Below are 19776 nucleotides of genomic sequence, written 5' to 3' on the forward strand. Positions count from 1 at the left end.
TTATTCAAAAAACATACTAATAATGACTTATAATTTTTTTATAGATATGAATAATAAGTAATAATCAGAAATTTATAATATAACTCATACATCTTATTTTAGTAAGTTAATTAAATCCTGATAACTGACTTAGTTTTATACATCAGCCTTAAACACAAACTAAAAACATGGGATTGGAAGGCAAGTACCCAAGACAATAAATGATATAGATTTAATTAAAAAAATCTATTCCATTTGACACGTAATAATTGAAATGATTGATGAGAGCGATTGAATACTGAGTTAGCTACGAGTTGGAGTGGAACTATTTTTCTTTATCATTTTATATTTATTTAAAATATAAAAAAAGGAAGAAGAATTGAAAAAGTGTATAAAAGACGCGGGGTGCCAACCATATTTCTTCCTATCATCTTCCTCCTTAGCCTCACCTCTCCCATTCCCAATCCCAATCCCAATCCCAATCCAAACATGTTAGGGTTTTCAGTGTTCAAATTTCCCCTTCCCATTTCTTCAATTAACATAACTCATGCAGCATGATTCCGCCACCTTCAACTCCAAATTTCTTTACAAACGCACTCACCAACCAACCGATCGCATTTCTTCCCTTCGCCAAACTCTCGCCTATTCGCCCTTCCTCGGTACTTCATTTCGTTCCTTTTTGTCTCGAGTGCTGCTAAAGCTTATACGATTCGTTTTTTTTTTTTTTTAGTTCGTGAAGAGATTTTACTCTCTGAAGTTTGGTGTAATTTTTTTGTTTGTTTGTTTGTTTGTTGCTGTCGCTGAACTTACGCCAATGAGTTCTCTGTGTGGGAGAAGTACAAATAGTTGGTGCTTTGAAGATCCCGCAAGGATTTCAAATCCCACTTGATCAAGTCAAGTGGTTGCAATTATATGAACTTGGTTGGGTGCTGGTTTGGTGTGGAAATTAGAACCCTATTTGAATTGCATTTGGTGAACTTCAATTCTTAAATAATTTTAGATTTCCCCCCCTTTTTTTATTTTTGACTGTCTTTTGTCAGCTTCACATTAATTTTAGTAGTAACTAATTTGATTTTCTGCAGTTGTAACTGGTTAGGCTTGATATTAATGAATAAATTTTTTATTACTCATATTTATGTCTAAAGCGAATTGTTATATCATTTTTCTCTTACCCTCTCCGGATTGATAATTTATTTCCCGTAAGTATTAATAATTGAATTTAGCATATGTTGGTTTGGTTGGTGGATCTGCGGTAATGATGTTAGTTGTTATTATCATTGCTGGATAGCGACATTTGGAAATTGGAATCGACCTTTGGGTGAAACTTGGGTATGTATGTGCACAGGATATGAAGCATTTCTTGTCTTGTTGATTGATTTCAGAGGTTTTGGATGGAGTAAAGAGGAAGAGTGTTATGGCAATTCGATTTGTATGCAAACAAACTTTTTGGTGTCTTTGTTGGATGCTGAATGTTTGAATTTTCTGTTGGATGTTCTTACCTTTTTAGAGTTGATTTGGCATAAGATTGCTTTGAATGAGAGATATTAGCATAGTTTTATTTAATTTTGGATGTGGACTATCCTTTTCTGCAAGGAGGATACCCTATCCTTCAAATTCCTCATATTTCTTCTTTCCTTATATATGAACATTCTGGCTTCTCCATAAGAAAGTTTTGATTAATTATCTGATGTCCTTGTCTCTTTGGCACACAATAGACTTAATATGTTAAGTCTCTTTCCCTCAATTAATGTAACTTCTTTGATAATTATTGTTATCCTTAACTCATAAGTCATTCTCATAGAGAAACCAAATTAGGATTCATCTTTGGCTTTTAGTTTTTGAACATCTTGTCTTCAAACTTGTATTTATTCATATTACAGGAGACAAGTGTAAAGGCAGAAAGGTTGTAAAATCTTCAAAGGATTTCTCAATCAAGGGGTGGTGTTGCAATGTTAGCTTCTAAAGAAATGATGAAATTCAAATCTTACCAGAACCGGGCTAATTTGTTTGTGAAGGAATATTTGTTAGCAGACCCTCTGATTCCATATACTTCTATTATTGGTGGTATTTTTGCTTGCAAGATGGTATGTTGTATTAAATTTTATCCTCATTCTATTTTCTAAAGTATTTCACCTGACTTAAGAGCTTTTAAGATTACTGCTATTTATTATTTTTATTCTACATTTATCTCTAAATATTTACTGTTTTTCCAGGTCTATGATCTTACTCAGCTATTTAGCACTGTTCACTTTAAGAGCTATTCCAGCCTCACTAGAATCCAACGTGTTGAGTGGAATAATCGGTGAGTGGATGTTTTTATTTGGTGGAATGTTTCTTAATTTGTTTCTGACAAGATAATATGTTTACATTTTTTTCCTATTATTTGTGCAGTTCTATGTCAACAATTCATGCTATTTTCATAACAACTATGTCGTTGTACTTGGTGTTTTGCTCAAATCTATATTCTGACAACCAATCGTCCGAACTTATTACATTTCGAAGCTCTTCATCATCTACCTTTGCTCTGGGGGTAAGAATGAAGTGGACTCTTTTCAATTTGTTTCCCTTTTTTCTTCCTCTTTGTGATTTGTAGATTTTGGTGGGCTTTTCATGTTTTGACATTTTTATGATGGAGATATTGTAAGTTGAGTCTGAATCCCTAGATATACTGGAAGTTAAATTTGGAGAACACCCATGCCTTGTTATGAAGGCAAGACAGACCTAGATGAAATCATAGGCTGCTAGGGTTAAAGAAAAATAATATTTTAAGAAAATTGTTGATGAGTAAGTATATACGATAAGCAAGTAGGTAATGTTAACTTCCATGAAGTAGAGAATTGTCTTTTTGTAGTTCATGAAGTGATAATGGAATCCAGCATGGAGATTTAAGGTGTTAAGAATGTTTCTTAGAAGAAGCCACTACTAGGAAGGTTTTTTGTATAATGATCAATGCAAACACCCAAGACTTGATCAGTAGGATACTAGTGATGAAATGCTATTTTCCTTCAGCTGCATTTAACTTGCTGCTTGATTTTCGTAATTTGTTTTTTCTTCTGAAAGATTTGCTGAAGAAAGAAAAGCAAGATAAATAGATTCCCATATGTTTTACATTGTCCACCTTTTTTTAACTTTAAAGCATTCTGCAATTGCACTTCAGACCTGCATACTTCATAGAGTAATGTAATCTATTTGATAATTAAAATACATAAATGACAATTTTTTATTAGCATGAACCATATGTTGATCCAGAATGTGTAATTAATGCAATTGGCATAATGGTTGGATCCTAGATTGAATAAGTTAGACTGAAATGTTATCAATTTATCATCATTTCTTTATGTGTATGTAGCCATATCTGAGCATGTTAACAAATAATATTGACATAATATATTGACTAAATCACTCTTCTCATTTTTCTTAGTATCTACATCTTCTGCTAATTTCCTTTTCATAATTCTTCTATATGTTGCTAGTCATGATTTACATCAAATTTGGACTTGCTACTCCCTTGATTTTCCTGATACATCCAATGATAACAAAAAGTATATATCTTACGTTTATAGATCATCATATTATGAGCTGCAACACATTTTTGTTTTTATCTGGTCATGAAATTTGTATTATATTTTAGTTTTTAATGTGACAGGTGTCTGTCGGTTACTTCATCGCTGACCTTGGGATGATATTTTGGTTTTTTCCTTCTCTTGGTGGATATGAGTATGTAAGGATCATATCTTTTGACTTGCATAGTTTAAACCAATCTAACCTTGATCATCTGAACTCTCTTATTCAATTTTAAGATATTCCACTTGATTATGGCAAGAGTTTGGTTTCCTTCCTTTTTCACCCTATTTGGTTGTAAATATGAATTTAACATGACTTCATATTAACATTGATTCAGGTGATTCATCATTTGCTTTCTTTAGTAGCAGTAGCATTTTCAATGCTGAGCGGGGAGGGTCAGCTATACACATACATGGTCCTGATCTCTGAGACAACAACTCCTGGGATCAACTTGAGATGGTAATCTTGCACCTAAATATGCACTCTATATGTCATGTTATTTATTTACTAATGCACATACTGTGTTTGTGAAGGTATCTTGATGCAGCTGGAATGAAGAAGTCAAAAGCTTATCTCATCAATGGGGTTGTGATATTCATTGCTTGGCTGGTGGGTCAAGTCATTGCAGTTTGAAATATATTGTCACTCATTTATTGTGTTATTTGTGGAATCATTGTGAATTGCATATCATGTTTAAGTATATAGAAATCTCATCCGTGCCATCTTGGGCTTGCTAACTGAAATGGTCTTTCTGCAGGTTGCCAGAATACTTTTGTTCGTTTACATGTTTTACCATGTCTACCTGCACTTTGACCAGGTAATAACTACTGACTGAATTTAAGAATTGTCTGGTATGTGGTGCTTTGCAGCAAGCAGATCTTAATATTGAATTTTTGGCCTTTTAAGATGGCTAATAATGTTTTGTTGCCCATCTGTTGGATGTATTTGTTGCCAACAAGATCACTTTTTGAACTTGCATGTATGTGTGTTTGGGTGCATGGATCAGCGATTCCCTTGGTTTGGTTGTGTTCAAATTGTGAAGAAATTTTTAAAATTGTGGGTCCCACACCTTTTCTATAATTTAAATATTTCTTCTCAATTCTCTTCCCTTTCCTTCCATTCCACACAACCAAACTCATCCTTAGTGTGGTATAGTCTGTGTCCATTTATGCTTGTATATACTTACATACCATTACCTCTACATAATAAGACTGAATTGGTAGAACTTTTTCCAATAAATTTACAATTTGACTCCTTGTTTGCTAAGCCAAATGTTGTCATAGTAGATCCATCATGTCAACTACTTAGTCATGAAATGTTCATCCCAGAAGATTGTTAAAAATACACCTATATGTGATAGGGATAGGGAGTGGTTTATTGTGAGGTATGAGAGTTGTGAATAATGACTGTTGCATTTTACGTGCATAATCAAGGGGAATGTGTAATGTCTTCATTTTTGTAATAAATGTTTTAGACTTTAGTCTTGTATGGGAATCTTAAAAATGGTTTATTTCTTTCTAATTTCTGGTCAAGCAAAGTCTACTTTATAAAGCTTAGGACCTCACGTCATTGTTCAATTATTCATTCAACAGATTGAGCAGATGCACGCGTTTGGACAAGTGTTAGTTATTGTTGTGCCACTGGCACTATCAGTTATGAACTTGATTTGGTTTTCAAAAATTATCAAAGGGTTGAGGAAGACGTTGGCGAAGAGGCAGTGAAAATTCTGCTTAGTGATGTTATTTTAGAAAACTGATATACAGGTCAATGATGTGTAGTGAAAGATGTAACAGAACAGAAACAATTGAAAGTGTTTGGATCCCCTGTGGATTCGAACTTGTACAAAGATGTTCATTCTGCCTTTTTTCTTCTATTAATGTACATTTATTAGTTTAATTTTAATATATTGTTCGATGCAAAGTATTTCGTTCCATTTGTTTGGCAGGAGAAATTATTATATGATTCGGGAATTTGTGGTCAATCTTCATGTGATAGATATATAACAAGATCATGGACACCACGGTATTTAATTTCTGGTTTGCCGAGGAAATCCAGTATTATATGTGGTAGCAACTAGCAAGTGTACCATGCAATGACGGATAATAAATATCCAAATAAGTACACTTGGCCTCTTTCTCCCTCTTAAGGAAAAAAATTTAATCCTAATCAATCGACTTTATCTTTATCGAGAAAGATTACTTTTTTTAGGTGAGTGAAATTTAGCCTATAGGGGACGAATGGATAACTATAATATCTAGCATAATTTGGATTTAAGAGCAGGAAGACGTTCGATTGTTTTTCTACGGAGCAATAATTTTATTTCTTTTTTTGTAAAATGAAGTTTACACCTTATTTTTTGAAATGTATCTTGATATATGAAATTTTATTTTAAGGAATGGCTTTCGGAGTTAATACACCTGATTTAAACAATTATTTTCAATTATGAATTACATACTTTATACGTTTTATTTTATATCTTCATGGATCAGTTATTTTTCACTAAAAAATTGCTTTTAATTTGAAAAGAAATTACTTATATAAATTTTTAGTATGTTTGTCAAAGTTTTTCTATTCAAAAAATTATAATCAATAAAATATATTTTATATTTTTTTAAAAAAAATGTTAGATAAGATTTTAAAAATAAACTACTTTATACAGAATTTTAAAATTACTATTTATTTTTTAAGTTTCAACATACGGGCCTTATTGTTTAGATAGTTATTATTATAACGTTGTGACTTGCATAGTTTACTTTTATATTATAAATTAAAATGCACAATTTAAAAAGTAAAATTCTTATTTTCTTCACTTTTCAATTTTTTTAAAATATTTGTTCCTTTCGATCCTTTTAATGTGTATTTCACTTATTATCTCTATAATTAGTCAAAAATTTCTCTCCATTATCTTAAACTTTCTTTCTTTTATTTTTATTTGCATACTTAATTTTTTAACTATTTATCATTTTCAATCTATTTTCTTTTATTTTCATTCCTAAACTTATTTTTTTTTAGAAATTATCAATAATGAAATATAATTTTATATTTTAAGTTCAATTTAAATCATTTATTGTAAATTTAAAATATAATTTATATATTAAAAAATATTTATTTAGTATGAATTTTGATTATTATCTTGTACCATTCACACACTAAAATTACTAGTTAAATGTGATGGGTTGAATCATGTTATAAATGTATGGTTAAACAATTTAACATTGATTCAATGGAGACAAAGGTCAAACAGTATGCAATTCAAAGGATCGTTATACCCTCTCTTTTTTTCCTGCACGTGTCCAACATATATACAAGCTAGAATATTTTTGAAATGTTAGACATAGAAATAACCACTTTGCCTTTCAACTGGTTTCATTAGTATGGGAGGTATCATCAAAGATCACTCTGATAATTAACCGAGTTTTTGGTTGCTATGTCTCTACAAAGATATAAGATCAAATTTGGGTTGAAAAGAGGCTACAAAGACCATGTGTAGGCTTTTAAAATTTCTGATATTTTATAAAATAAAAATAACATTATCATGTGTACGTGGGTTATTGTAGCTAGATCGATCGATGGAAGTTTATCTTGATTCTATTTAGGAAATTATTGAACAAGAGAATACAACGTTCCACTTTATCAACTAATCTAACCCCATAGCACAACAAAAAAGAAGATCCTTTGCCTGTGGAATTGGTTGTTCTATAGCTAGCCAATAATAAGCTCGGAGTTATAATTGATGGTACGTGATTATATTCATCACATGACCTTCAATGAAAGCATACAATTAATTTAGAGAGCTGGATAATTAGTTAAAAGAAATTATAATTAAAATTGCAAACGGAGACTTTATTGATAAGGTATAAAGGTAAAGGAGTTGCTACAATTGATACTTGGTCAAAGTATCATTAATTTCGAATGTACTGTGTTGTCTAGGATTGAAATTGACCACAATCTGCGTGTGATAACTCCTAGAAAAGAATTATGCTGTTTTCTTTAAGAATAAGACATGCGTGAATGGTGATTCATATGATCATGATGGTGCTGAGTTTTTTTTAGATGCATAATGTGATTGAATCTGAAAAGATGCATAATTAAATTGATATTTTCATTAAACATATATGCAAGTGATCAATCATAAGAAGAAAGTTTCTCCAACTCAACTTGATCAATCATCATCATTAGATTTTAATTTCCATTAATTAATAAGCATGGTTTAAATTCTTGTATCATTATTGTTACAGAAAAAGAAAGAGAACCTTTTATTACGCCTAACAAGCCTAACACTGTAATAAAGAATACAATAATTAACTAACTACTAATTGTAAGTCCTTGCCTAAAAAGCTAACATGTAATTAAAACTAGTGTTACGCACGTGTAAGTAAATAAAAAGAATTAATACACATATTCAGATTGTTAGGTCTAAGTTTATGTAATTGTTTGCAAAAGACGGCGTAGAACTAGAATCAACGGAATGATTAGCAGCTGCAGTGGATGACGAAAAACGCATTATCTCTTTGCTATTCTCACGTTGAATAATGGACATTAGAGGCGTGCTAAAGGAGAAAGATAGATCAGCAAAATTTTCTTCTTCATTTGACACATCATCACTAAGCAAGAGTGCACTTGACTGTGGTTCCTGCAAGGTTCCAGAATATATATTTTGAACAAAAAATATATCTGAGAATAATCATATGTAATGAACATTTATATTCTTCTGGATTTTTTTTGTTTTAATAAAAATGTTAAATTTAATACGCTGTATTCAAATTCGTTTATTTAATCAAGAATATAGAATGTAATTAGTTAGATCATGCAATATTTGTATACAAAACGTATTTTCCACTTTGATATGTTAAATTTAAAACGCTGTATTCAACATTTACTTTCTTATGTCTGAAATAAACTTACAAAAAAGCATTTTGTTGGGAAAAAAAACATATAAATTAAAGTTAGTCTTTATTTTCTACCTTAATTGGGACTAAAATTTTATGTGCCAAGCAAAAATCATTCCACCTGGCCTATCTAACAATTTGAAGTAAGCCAAGTTTTTAATTTGAAATTTTGTATGTGCAACGCATGGAATATAAACTACATGGACATTTTCTTCTTTCCGAGAGCACGTATGCTAAAAAAAGGTGTAGTTTAATTATAAAACCATTAATAATAGAAGTCTAATTAATACAGAAATAGACTTGTGAGGAAGTGTTTGTGTGCGGGAATGTTTAATATTCAACTTTTAATACCAATAAAAAAAGTTTAAAGTATGTATATTTTTGCAGAGATATTTCAACGACTAGAAGCATCAATTCAATTACTAAATCGTCATCAAGACAAGAACATAGTTTTTAATTTGAAACACTGCGTTTGATGCTTTTACAACATAAGATGATCAATGAAAAGTCGCAAAAAAATAGGGGAGACGCCAAGTGATATCAATATTAGTTTAAAATAGTACCTGGTTTAGATCATAATCAGTTTCTTCCCGCTTCAGAATCCTGTTTACATATTTTCATAGTCATAAAGCAGTTCTTATATATATATATATATAATCTTAAAAGTTGTTCAATTCCCAGCTTCCTATCGATTTGATGAGCATATTTAAAGGGTATGCAAAAGGTTAGTTAAATAAAAATGGGATAAAATAACTGATTCATAAAGTGATAATAGTAAAATGTAGTACTCATGATGAGTTGATTCATATCGAAGCCATGTAACATATTCAAATGACGTTTTTTTGTAATGGCTGAAGTTCAAAAAAAAAATAGTATAGAACACCATGCCATTTTTTTTCAAAGCCTAATAAATTTTACCTATGATATATATATATATATATCTTTAGAAATGAACCAAACCTAATTCCTTTCCAAAAGCTACTTCAAGGAAGGATCATTTGCTTAAGTTTTATGAGAAGTATATTAACCACTTTTTTAGTTACTGTGAGATATCTAACTATAGTTCCCTCATGCCTAAAACAATTATTATAACGTAACCGGTATATATATAACAAAAGAAAAGGAATTAATAAAATTTGAATAGTACCAGACCATATGCATAATCATTAACGAAGCTTGTTGAAATAGATAGTGATCCAACCATGAGACTTGAAAACCATATTAGACAAAAAATTTGAAAAGCTAGTTCAGAACAAGAAAATTGTCCAAATCCTACAAAAAATATTTTGACTATATCCATAGCCAATCAAAGACATCTTAACAGAAAATCCTTTGAAAAATCAGTAATGGGTTACCTTTCGGTTGGAGAAATGGAGCATATTTTGAAATCTTCCAGCAACTGACCCACTGGTGCAATAATGGCATGTCCTTTCCTGTTTCTGTACATCTAACAAAACCCAAAATTTCTCTTGGATCGATGTAGGAAAACTCAATCATGAATTATATATATTAATTCAAAAATTAATTAATAGAAGAAAGGAAATAAATAATATATATATACACACGTAAATAACATTAATTATAATTCTCCAACAGTAGTCTTGTGTTTGATCTCAATATTTGGGTACAAAAAAAATATTCTTGAAACAGATTTCTGCTTTAATTTCTGACTTTACTCAGGATCTAGCTAATTTCTCGCTTCTAAAATAATTAACAGGATACTGTATAGAAACCACAAAATATGAGTAGCCAGTCTAATGGCTCTGAGCTGATAAACAAAATTAATTTGAGAGCTGTATAGAGCTGCATATTTGGCTGCTTTGATATTGTTACCCAATGAAACAAAAATCTTCTTTTACTATAATTTACAAGAGACATACGGGAATTAATGAGAAGAGAGGAATTCATTCTTTTTCTTTAAATCTTCCCTCTTCGTGGAGCATGTGTACCTAATTCTTGGTTAATTAAACGATGCACAAATTATTATAAATTTTTTACTGTTTTTAATTTATACGAATAAAAGAATATGTAACTAACCTAGATAGTTAATTGTATATAGATGTTTGTATTGTTATATACTACTATATAGTTCACTTTGCAGTGACTTATTATCATGTTCTCCATCAATTATGGTCTTTTTGAAAGAAGGCTCTATCTGCTTTGTTGTTTTGCTTTTCAGCAATAATTACTAATTACCAATGTATTAGCTAGGTCTACGTTATTTATTGTTCCATTTAATATAGAACAAGGAAGAGAGATGTGACCTTAGGACTAATTAAAAATGGAGAATTAATAAATCTATCGGACGTTCTATCCATATCAGAAATATTTTAAGACTTAAATATTTTTTAATCTTTATAATTGAGTATTTTTATTTTAAGTCTTTATAAAATTATTTTTAATTTTTACTGATTATGTTTGATTTATTTTTTACGCTTTAAATAACACTTTTTTAATTTAAGAATTAAAAACAAAACAAATATAATTTATAAGAATTAAAAATATAAAAATAATTTTACAAGAACAAAAAAAAAACCATTAAATTGGAAAGATCAAAAATATATTTAAATCATATTTTAATTACATAATAATCTCTGCAAGTTTTAGAACTATTTTACTACTACTGTTAAGTGATGAAGAAAGAAAATGGTGCTAAATTAGCTACTATACGTATATTAATTGGATCTTCCTCCTCAGATGATCATGCTGAGTTTTCATTCACAAAAAATAATAATAAGATTTGGACCTATGCATACATACATACCTGAAGATGGCTTTTGATGTGAGCGATTCTCAGTCCTTTCACACGCATCTGCTGCAAAATTCGCTTTGGAGTTGCCTCTGCAAAACCATTTTGCTGGATTTATATATTTGCAGCTTAATTAAGCATCGCAATTCTCAAACAGTTCCTTTCCTTCCCACCTTAATTTGATTTGATATTTCATACACACACACAAGCTAGAGAAGAAAGAGAGGAAACGAACGTATGCTTCATCTATGGATATATATTATGAACCAATAATTTTCTGCTATATACATATCATATATATGTGCTATTATAAATTATATTGCAAACACAAATTATCTTTTCTCTTCTCAGATATTGTGGTATGCAATAAGAATTAGAAGATAAACAAGAAAACTCAAAGAAATCTAGAAATGAAACTAGACATGCAAAAAATTGTAAGTCAACAAAGCATCAAGTTAAGGAATCAAGGACAATTCTAAGGTTGGATCAAAATACATCAAAATGAAAGAATTTGATCGAAATCATCAACATTACTGGCCTCCTTCGATCAAACGGACTTTTGTATCCAATAAAACATATGCTTTTATTAACTGATTTTGGGATATGCTTAATATACTATACATATAATTTGCTATAAACCCTAGCTAGAATTAGAAATATCATATATATTTGTTTACATGAAGGAAATTAAACTTACTGTGTTTTCCACCTAGACTTTCAATAGCTTCAACAAAGTGTTGATGAAGTTCAGGTGTCCACCGCAGGCGTGGAAGTTCAGATTTGTTGTACTTTCTTACACTGCTCTCAGAGTTTTTGATCATTTTTCTGTGCTTCAATTCACACTTTCACATATGTGATATATATGTATAGCTATAGTGAACCTCAACGCGAATAATAGGGCTTGTCTCACCTATATACAATATGAATGCTGAAGCAACGTACCTCCAAAAGTCCAAGGCCAATGACTTTTCAAGAAATTGAATTAAATAATGGATTCTTAAATGCTGAAGCGTATATTGCACATAAATTCTTTTTGTCTATTTTTCAAAGAAGAAAAAAATTGCTTTTGTTCTCCAATTGATCATTACATTTAAAATTGACAGTACAAAAGATGGACCATGTGTTTTAAAAAGATGATATTTGTTAGATTCGACCAATGGCTCTTTCACACAGTTCCTATTTAATAGAGGAAAAGTACTAACTAAATATTCTCAAAGCATTGGTTAAAAAGTTAAAAGTAATTTTTTTTATATAAAAAAATATAAATTTAAATATAATATATAACAATCTAATTATGAATTATCATATAATTAAAAATTATTAATTTTGTAACAATTAAATCAAAATTTATATAATATTTGAAATCATTTTTAAATAGTTGATTGTATAAAAAAAATGTACATGCATTAATAACAATGTGTTAAAATTAAACTAAAAACGTCTCAACTACATATCCTAGTGGTCATTTTTAATGTAACTCTATCATAATTTTGAATAAAATTTATTTATTTATAAATTTTAGTATCTTTTAAATATTCGTTAATATTTTTTGGTGGGTAAAAACTCGTTAATATGTTCCTTTGCATAGCATTATTGATTCGAAAATACTGGCATTCACCGACAGCAATTGTTCCTTTCGCGTTTCTTTATTGTAGTTTTCAAAACATGACTTGAAAAACAAAAATCAATTATGTAAAATAAGAAAGTTAAGCATATGTAGATCTTATTATCTGAATTAAGACACAGTTAATTATGATAAAATGAGATTTAAAAATAAGCCGCCCCTATATTATAAATCTAATTAAGTACTGTATTTATTTTTCAACACAAATTAATTATAGGATATTCATATTAATTTTCTTTTATGCTAAGATTTCTTTCTCAAATTTAAACCTTGATAAAATTCTTTTTAACTTTTATATATATAGTATCGACTCATCTATTTACATTCTTTTAATTTTCAGTTTTGAAAAAACTTAAAATCTATTTTAATTAATACAATATTATTTTAATAACAATTTGTAAATATGTTATTCTACTTAATGTTGTTTAAAAAAATTAAGTGACAATTATAAAATGATAAAAAAAGAACTTTTATTTGATTGAATAGTTAATTAAAAGCAAAAAACATTGATTTGATTTAATATAGATCAATTTTTTAAAACAAGTGCCACAGAATTTAAAAAAACACACATCATTGTATAATTTTTAATAAAGACACAAATTCATGTTATAAGAGTTTATTATTACCCTCCTTTGATTTTATTAAAAGCAATGAAAAGGCGAGAAGAGTTATATTATTTGAGCATCTAAAAATTGACATATATGTCATATATACCACGTACATTAATTATATTTATTTTTCTATTACCTTTTTATGTTTTTTGCATCCACTTATAATACACAAACAAATCTCAAATCAAAAGGTACATCATTTTATTCCCCAAATGGAAATATGTGATGCTGCTTGGTGTGGGAATTACGTACCATGCTTTCCTCAACTTGTCTCTCTATCAAAATAACCAAAAGGGGGTAATAACCTTTTGTATCTTCACAAGTTTTTCAATATATTACTAAAGTGCTGCCAAACATGGATGAATTTCGTCTTCCTTTTATTTTCTTTCTACTTTTATAACAAACATACCAAAAAAAGTATGCACAAGAAGAAAAACAATCACAATATTAATTCATGCATTAAGTATTAATTTATAGTGTTAAAACAAACACAAAGCTATGGCTGTTGTTCACGGCTTACGCTGTCACAATGTTGGGTGGTCTATATGATTAGCCAAGTCGTTTCAATGTCATGTTTCATTATCCACCGACATAACATATGGTTAATTAAGATATTTAATAATACAATATGTTCGTAAAAATAGTTTAATTTATACTTAATAGTGTTGATTACCATCCGCCCCAAAACAAATAAAAAAAACATTTACACTAATTATGTATTATGCTATAATGTACAGTACACATTGTCAATCAATTTTTAAATGATTTTGCCAAAAAAGAAGTTATAAATAACTTATAGTTGTTAATAGAGGGAGGAAAAGTGTCTTTAAATCTTCAATTCTCTGTGGCCAATCAATTTTATGTCAATAATAGACGGTGCCTACTTTTGGATCCATCAGTCTGTCTTCTTTATGCCGTGCTCAACACTACTCTTTCCTCAAAATTCAAACATCATGAAAAGAGGATCTATAACTACAATTAAGAATTTCCTTAAAAGGTTTACGATATATATGGGACCACACGTTCCTCTGAATCTCCGTCCATGGCATAATATGGACCGTCATAGATCACCATCCACGTGGTTTTATTATATTCCCATGATGCTTTGAACAGCCCTTTTGATTAAACTCAGGTGGTCCCAGTTCAACAATTCCATGCACGTAAATCTTAGAAATAGTTCATGCAACAATACGCTTTCTTCATTCACACCACTTATGTTCCTCAGGTTCGCTCGATTCCAAAGAAAGAGAATGAAGAAGTGAAATAAATAATAAAATATGATGAAACCTATATTTTTATACTATACTTTAATTCAAAAAATTTATCTTAATTATATTTTATTTATTTATTTCCACTTACGGAACAGACTCTTAATGTTCTAGCTGGGAATATATATTATTATGGCTTTCATAAGTTCATATCCAAACGAAAATCAGCTAATTAAACAATCAACACGAACGGACCAATAGAATAATGATGTCGCTCCTTTCGTTTTCGGTTGAGAAAGTAAGAAAGATAGTCTATGAATTTTGTTAAACGACAATGTTGATAATTGATATGTACTACCACGGACTTTCATTGCTGCTCAGTCAAATGGAATTTTAATTCTTAAATCTGATAGCCATTATTTGATTTTGCATGTGTTTCTTATGGCTCCATTTCCCCCGAATGCATGATATCGATCGGTCCCTAGCTACCATTTTTCAACTTCCTCATCAAACTACTTCAGTTCCATGAATATTTCGTTTAATTTGTACTGTCATGAATAAATTGCAGAACCATTAATATTACAATTAATTGCTAGCTAGTCAAAATTTGAAAATCATGTTTGGACATAAAATAAAAGTTGTAAATCATGCTATATTTTCAAGTTCACATTCCTGAAAATAATTTTGCAAAACTTAAAATAAATATAAAAACTTTTTCTTATATTTTCAATTTCACTACAACTAATCACAATTTTACAAGAAAAATTATGCCGAGTATACTGGTATCGGTGATGCAGCATTTCTTCTTCTTTTTTTAACCAAACTATGCAATATTATATTCTTTCGAGTTTCTAATTAAATCTATAGTCATCTACATGAGGTTTCTACAGTTTCAATTTCAGGGATATCCACATTAAGTTTTGCAGAGGAATCATCCTCATCTAAAATTTTGTTTTCTTGTCCAAAAGATTAAGAGCCGCATCCAACTTCTCATTAATTGGACTTTAATATAATCAATTAATATGCTTAAATTGGTGATTAAGTAATCTTCTTATTTATTGAAAGGATTTCGGGGTAGAAATTTTATTCTCCTAATTATGAGAAAGATTTTATCTCAACTTCTGATTTATCAGGAAAATGACTTCATTGATTCGGAGTTCGATTGAAAAGTAAGTAAAACAATCAAAAATTATTTTCGTTAACAATCAAACTCAGATATTATTTAAATAATTCGACCTTAATTTTAACAAATTAATAACTTATGTTAAATCATCAGACTAATATTTATATATATATATATATATATATAAAACACAATTACATCTTTTGGTATACATATTTCTTATTCCTAGCTAAATTACCATTTAATATATATAATTATTTTTATTTTCTTCATAAACCTTGAAGATGAAACCGTTGCAATTTCTCTACTTTCTTTAACTATTTTTTTCTTTTTAAAAAAAATAAAGATAGAAGAACGAAGTGTCTTTTTTTCAACTAGTAAACAATAAAAAAAAGCAACTTAAAAAGTGATTTACAATATTTTATAAACTAGTACTTTAATGAGTGTATTATGTACATGATATATATATATATATATATATATATATATATATATATATATATATATATATATATATTGATATAATTAAAAATTATATAATGAAGAAATAATTTTAATATATAAATTATATTATAATTAAATTTAATAAACAAATATCTTTAAATATATAAATTATATTTTCATTTATAATATACCATTTAAATTCTCATATAAGATTATTTATAACTATTGACCATTTTTAAAATATTGAAATATTTAATTTAGAGAATAGAGATGATGATAAAAAGAGAATAAATTGAAAGTAAATGACTACTAAGAAGATCAAGTATAGAGTAGTTTAATATGGGGCAGAGAATAATTTTTAACTAATCGTCAGAGTAATATGAAATGTATGTCCAAATAAAAGAAAAATGAAGTTATTAAAAATATTTAATTAAAAGAATGAAAATGTTACTCTTTAAATTAAAGATTTAGTTTATAATGTAAGCATAGATTTTAGATGAATATTTATGGTAAGATTGATTACATCCAGCGGAGGATTTGTTTAGTGAAAACAAAAAAAAAACAATAATTTTTCAAAAAATATTCTAATTTTTACAAAATACATAATTTCGTGACAAAAGAATTTAAAATGCCTAAGTAAAAAAATCACAACTATTTTTTACACATACCAATGTATTTTTTTCTTTTATTTGTTATAACTTTTTACCTTCATTTTAAAAACAATTGCCTTATGTTTTTTTATGGGAGCAAGTTGTTTTTTAATTAAGGATGTTTAAGTAAAATAAAAGTTGCTTGTGGGGGCAATTGTCCCCGTACAACCATGAGTGCATCCGTCACTAAATACATCAAGAAACTATAGTTTAATTAGTGCAGGATATATAAGTTATTGTAAATGTATAATATTTGTTTTTTACTCTTGCATACGAATCTAGGAAAAATATTGTAAAATTGAATAAATAATCACAGGGGAAAGTCATTTCATACCTATTCCCATCTTCTCTGACATATAGCGTGTGAATGTTGGAATGGAAACTAGGTAACATGTGGTTTGAGATCTAACACAAATGGGTCATCATAAACAATTAATGTTTTGACTAATACATGTACTTCGGCATTGCATAGATTTCTACCATCGCTTTCAATCCAGCAATGTTAACTTTTAATTCAAGGCCCTTAGTTTAGGGAACAGGGATAACTCCACAAGCCATGGTTCCATATATATTAGAGTAGTTTACCAAAACAATATAAAGAAGTCGTCATGCATGTGTAGTGATCCTAAATGATATTATTAAAATTGCACTCTTCACTCTTATCTTATCAAGTATTTTTCACAACAACTGATATGGTAAAGTTGAATCCAATATTCAATTAAAAATGTAGATTCAGGAATGATTAGGTGAAGTATTAGGTCCTTATGAATAGTTTCAAACTATCCGGGTCTTCTATTCTTGTTTGGGGTAAGAAGGTTTCATTTTATGTAAAGCTTCTTGTTGACTCGTGTTTTGATATTCATGGCAATAAACTATTTTTGTTTATATCTATTTAAAACCCTAAACTAGACAATAACATCTTGCACCGATATCAAGCACGTCGTTGATTTGTGTTCTGCAACTTTCTTCAGCTCCAAGAACACTGCATGCCAATGGGGGAGTTGGTGTTGGTTTGATCCTTCATCTTTGTTTGTTCTATGTTGCTTGTTTGTCTTATGTTCTTTTAAATACGACTGCGCATGCATCTATTATTTTTCAATTAATTGGTTTTACTTTTACTAATCCTTGACCAATAATTAAAAAATAAAAGTTAATTCTTTTAATAGCTAGGCAGGTATCATGTAAAAGTTTTTATGTTATCAATCCAACAAAAGTTAATTTTAATTTAATTTTTAATATAGTAATTATAAAAGTTAATAAACTTATAATTTATAAAAGTTTATGATTTAAAAAACTATACTATTAAATAATATAATTTATCATTCATTATAAAAAAAATAACAATTGATATTGATAATTAATTATTCCAGATTTCAACTTAATTTGTTGTATTATTAGGATTATTGCATTGAAATATTGCTTGGATACTTTATGAACCTTGTGGTCTTGTCTTCAAAAAGTGTTCCAATGAGAAAAGAAATAAAATATTTATAAATTTTTTTTAATTAACATTTTTTTACACGGTGCTATAAAAATCATTTTTTTACAAGGGTAGAATAATGTGGGCAGAAAAGCTTGCCCCAATTCAGTGCAATTAAACTCATTGAATATGATATGTAATGTGAATGTTTGGTAGCAAGATTGAGATGCAGTTGCTGTTTGTGTCATTCATTTGTTTTAGTTGCTAGGATATTAAGCTTGTGATGCTTTTTGTTGAGCAGAAAAGTGGAACAGATAGATGAAGAGGCTGAATCGTTGAGAAAGTTTGGATAAACATAACTTGAGGAATCAGAAGCTGATGATGGAAGCGAAAGAAAGAGCGGAACTTCTGGGAGAGCTGTGTGTAATTGTTGACTGTCACATTCTGGTTTAGTGATTCACTGTTTCTTTGGCTTTGCTGCATATCTGACTTTGCTAATTTGCATGTTGCTGAATGGGGATTCAAGTCATGTTTTGAGAATTTATGATGAAGAGGCACAAGCAATGTCCATCCGCGCGAGCTGGAAAATGCTAATGCAGTTGGGGAAGCCATCCTCTCTACAATACATGGACAAAGAGATCGCTTGAAGGTATATCTTAACTGCTGCCTTCACTCATCAACACTTTAGGTTTTGCTATGATTTCATCACCTTTCTGTTGTGAATGGTATTTTATGTTGGGGGTTGGGGGGTTAATGGTTTCTTTTTCCTGAAAATTTATATGGTAATTGCCTAAATAGTTAGGTTTCAGCATCTGGGTATTTATAAAATGACAATGTAATGGTGCTGGTGTGATATCTCTCAGCTTCCTGTCTCTCTGATGTTCTTTTTATTCTATTTTGGTCTGTTTCATTATAGACATCTTAACTCACTCCGGTTTTGTTTTAACTGAAATAATTCTTGCCACTATTCTGTCATAAAATTCTCAGTTCAGTGCATTCCACATATAACAGATAATTTTTTTAAATAATAATTCTAGTAATAATTAGCAGTGTACTGATATCACTTTCTGTGTAGTTGCTGATATAACCTTTTTGTTTGATTTATAATCTTGGTGCAGAGTGCTCATAGGAAAGCATTGGATGTCCTCAACACAGTTGGGATATCAAACTCTGTTTTGAGGCTAATTGAAAGACGTAACAGCGGTGATCAATGGATCAAATATGAAGGGATGCTATTGACATCATTTTCATATTTGCTTATGTTTTGTGGAGACATTAACACGATCAGTTGTTCAAAAACTGACATATTTCCAAAGTTCCACAGTGGAAAGTATATAAATTTAGATTTTAGGTCTATCAGGCTGACTAGCAGAGCAATTTTTCCAGAATAAAAATCTTGACTTGTGACATGAAGAAAGATGCTCATAAATCTCACGTTTACCGCTGACGCTCTAAATATTATATCATGATCAACTCAAAGCCCACAGCACATAGATTTCATTCCTTTTTTGATTT

At 29.3% G+C, this 19776-nt stretch overlaps 2 protein-coding genes and 1 pseudogene across 2 annotated transcripts; 2 read left to right on the forward strand and 1 right to left on the reverse strand.

Moving 5' to 3' along the window:
* Positions 1 to 405: 405 nt before the first annotated feature.
* On the forward strand, positions 406 to 5476 carry LOC100817391 (transmembrane protein 56-B-like). The gene is given in 9 exon segments (NM_001255902.2): positions 406 to 638; positions 1860 to 2063; positions 2193 to 2281; positions 2371 to 2509; positions 3626 to 3700; positions 3881 to 4002; positions 4077 to 4152; positions 4301 to 4360; positions 5136 to 5476. Coding segments are annotated over 8 exon segments (825 nt in total). The 5' UTR covers positions 406 to 638; positions 1860 to 1928; the 3' UTR covers positions 5265 to 5476.
* A 2469-nt stretch (positions 5477 to 7945) lies between these two features.
* On the reverse strand, positions 7946 to 12002 carry LOC112999380 (probable transcription factor KAN4). Its single transcript, XM_026125522.1, has 3 exons — positions 11879 to 12002; positions 11197 to 11273; positions 7946 to 8176 (listed from the first exon to the last, which is right to left on the reverse strand). Exons 1-3 carry the CDS (start codon positions 12000 to 12002, stop codon positions 7946 to 7948), a joined length of 432 nt encoding a protein of 143 aa, XP_025981307.1.
* A 3759-nt stretch (positions 12003 to 15761) lies between these two features.
* On the forward strand, positions 15762 to 19661 carry LOC112999381 (membrin-11-like; annotated as a pseudogene).
* Positions 19662 to 19776: the final 115 nt, after the last annotated feature.

This window comes from Glycine max, chromosome 14 (genome assembly GCF_000004515.6).
Source record: "Glycine max cultivar Williams 82 chromosome 14, Glycine_max_v4.0, whole genome shotgun sequence".
Classification (NCBI taxonomy): domain Eukaryota; kingdom Viridiplantae; phylum Streptophyta; class Magnoliopsida; order Fabales; family Fabaceae; genus Glycine; species Glycine max.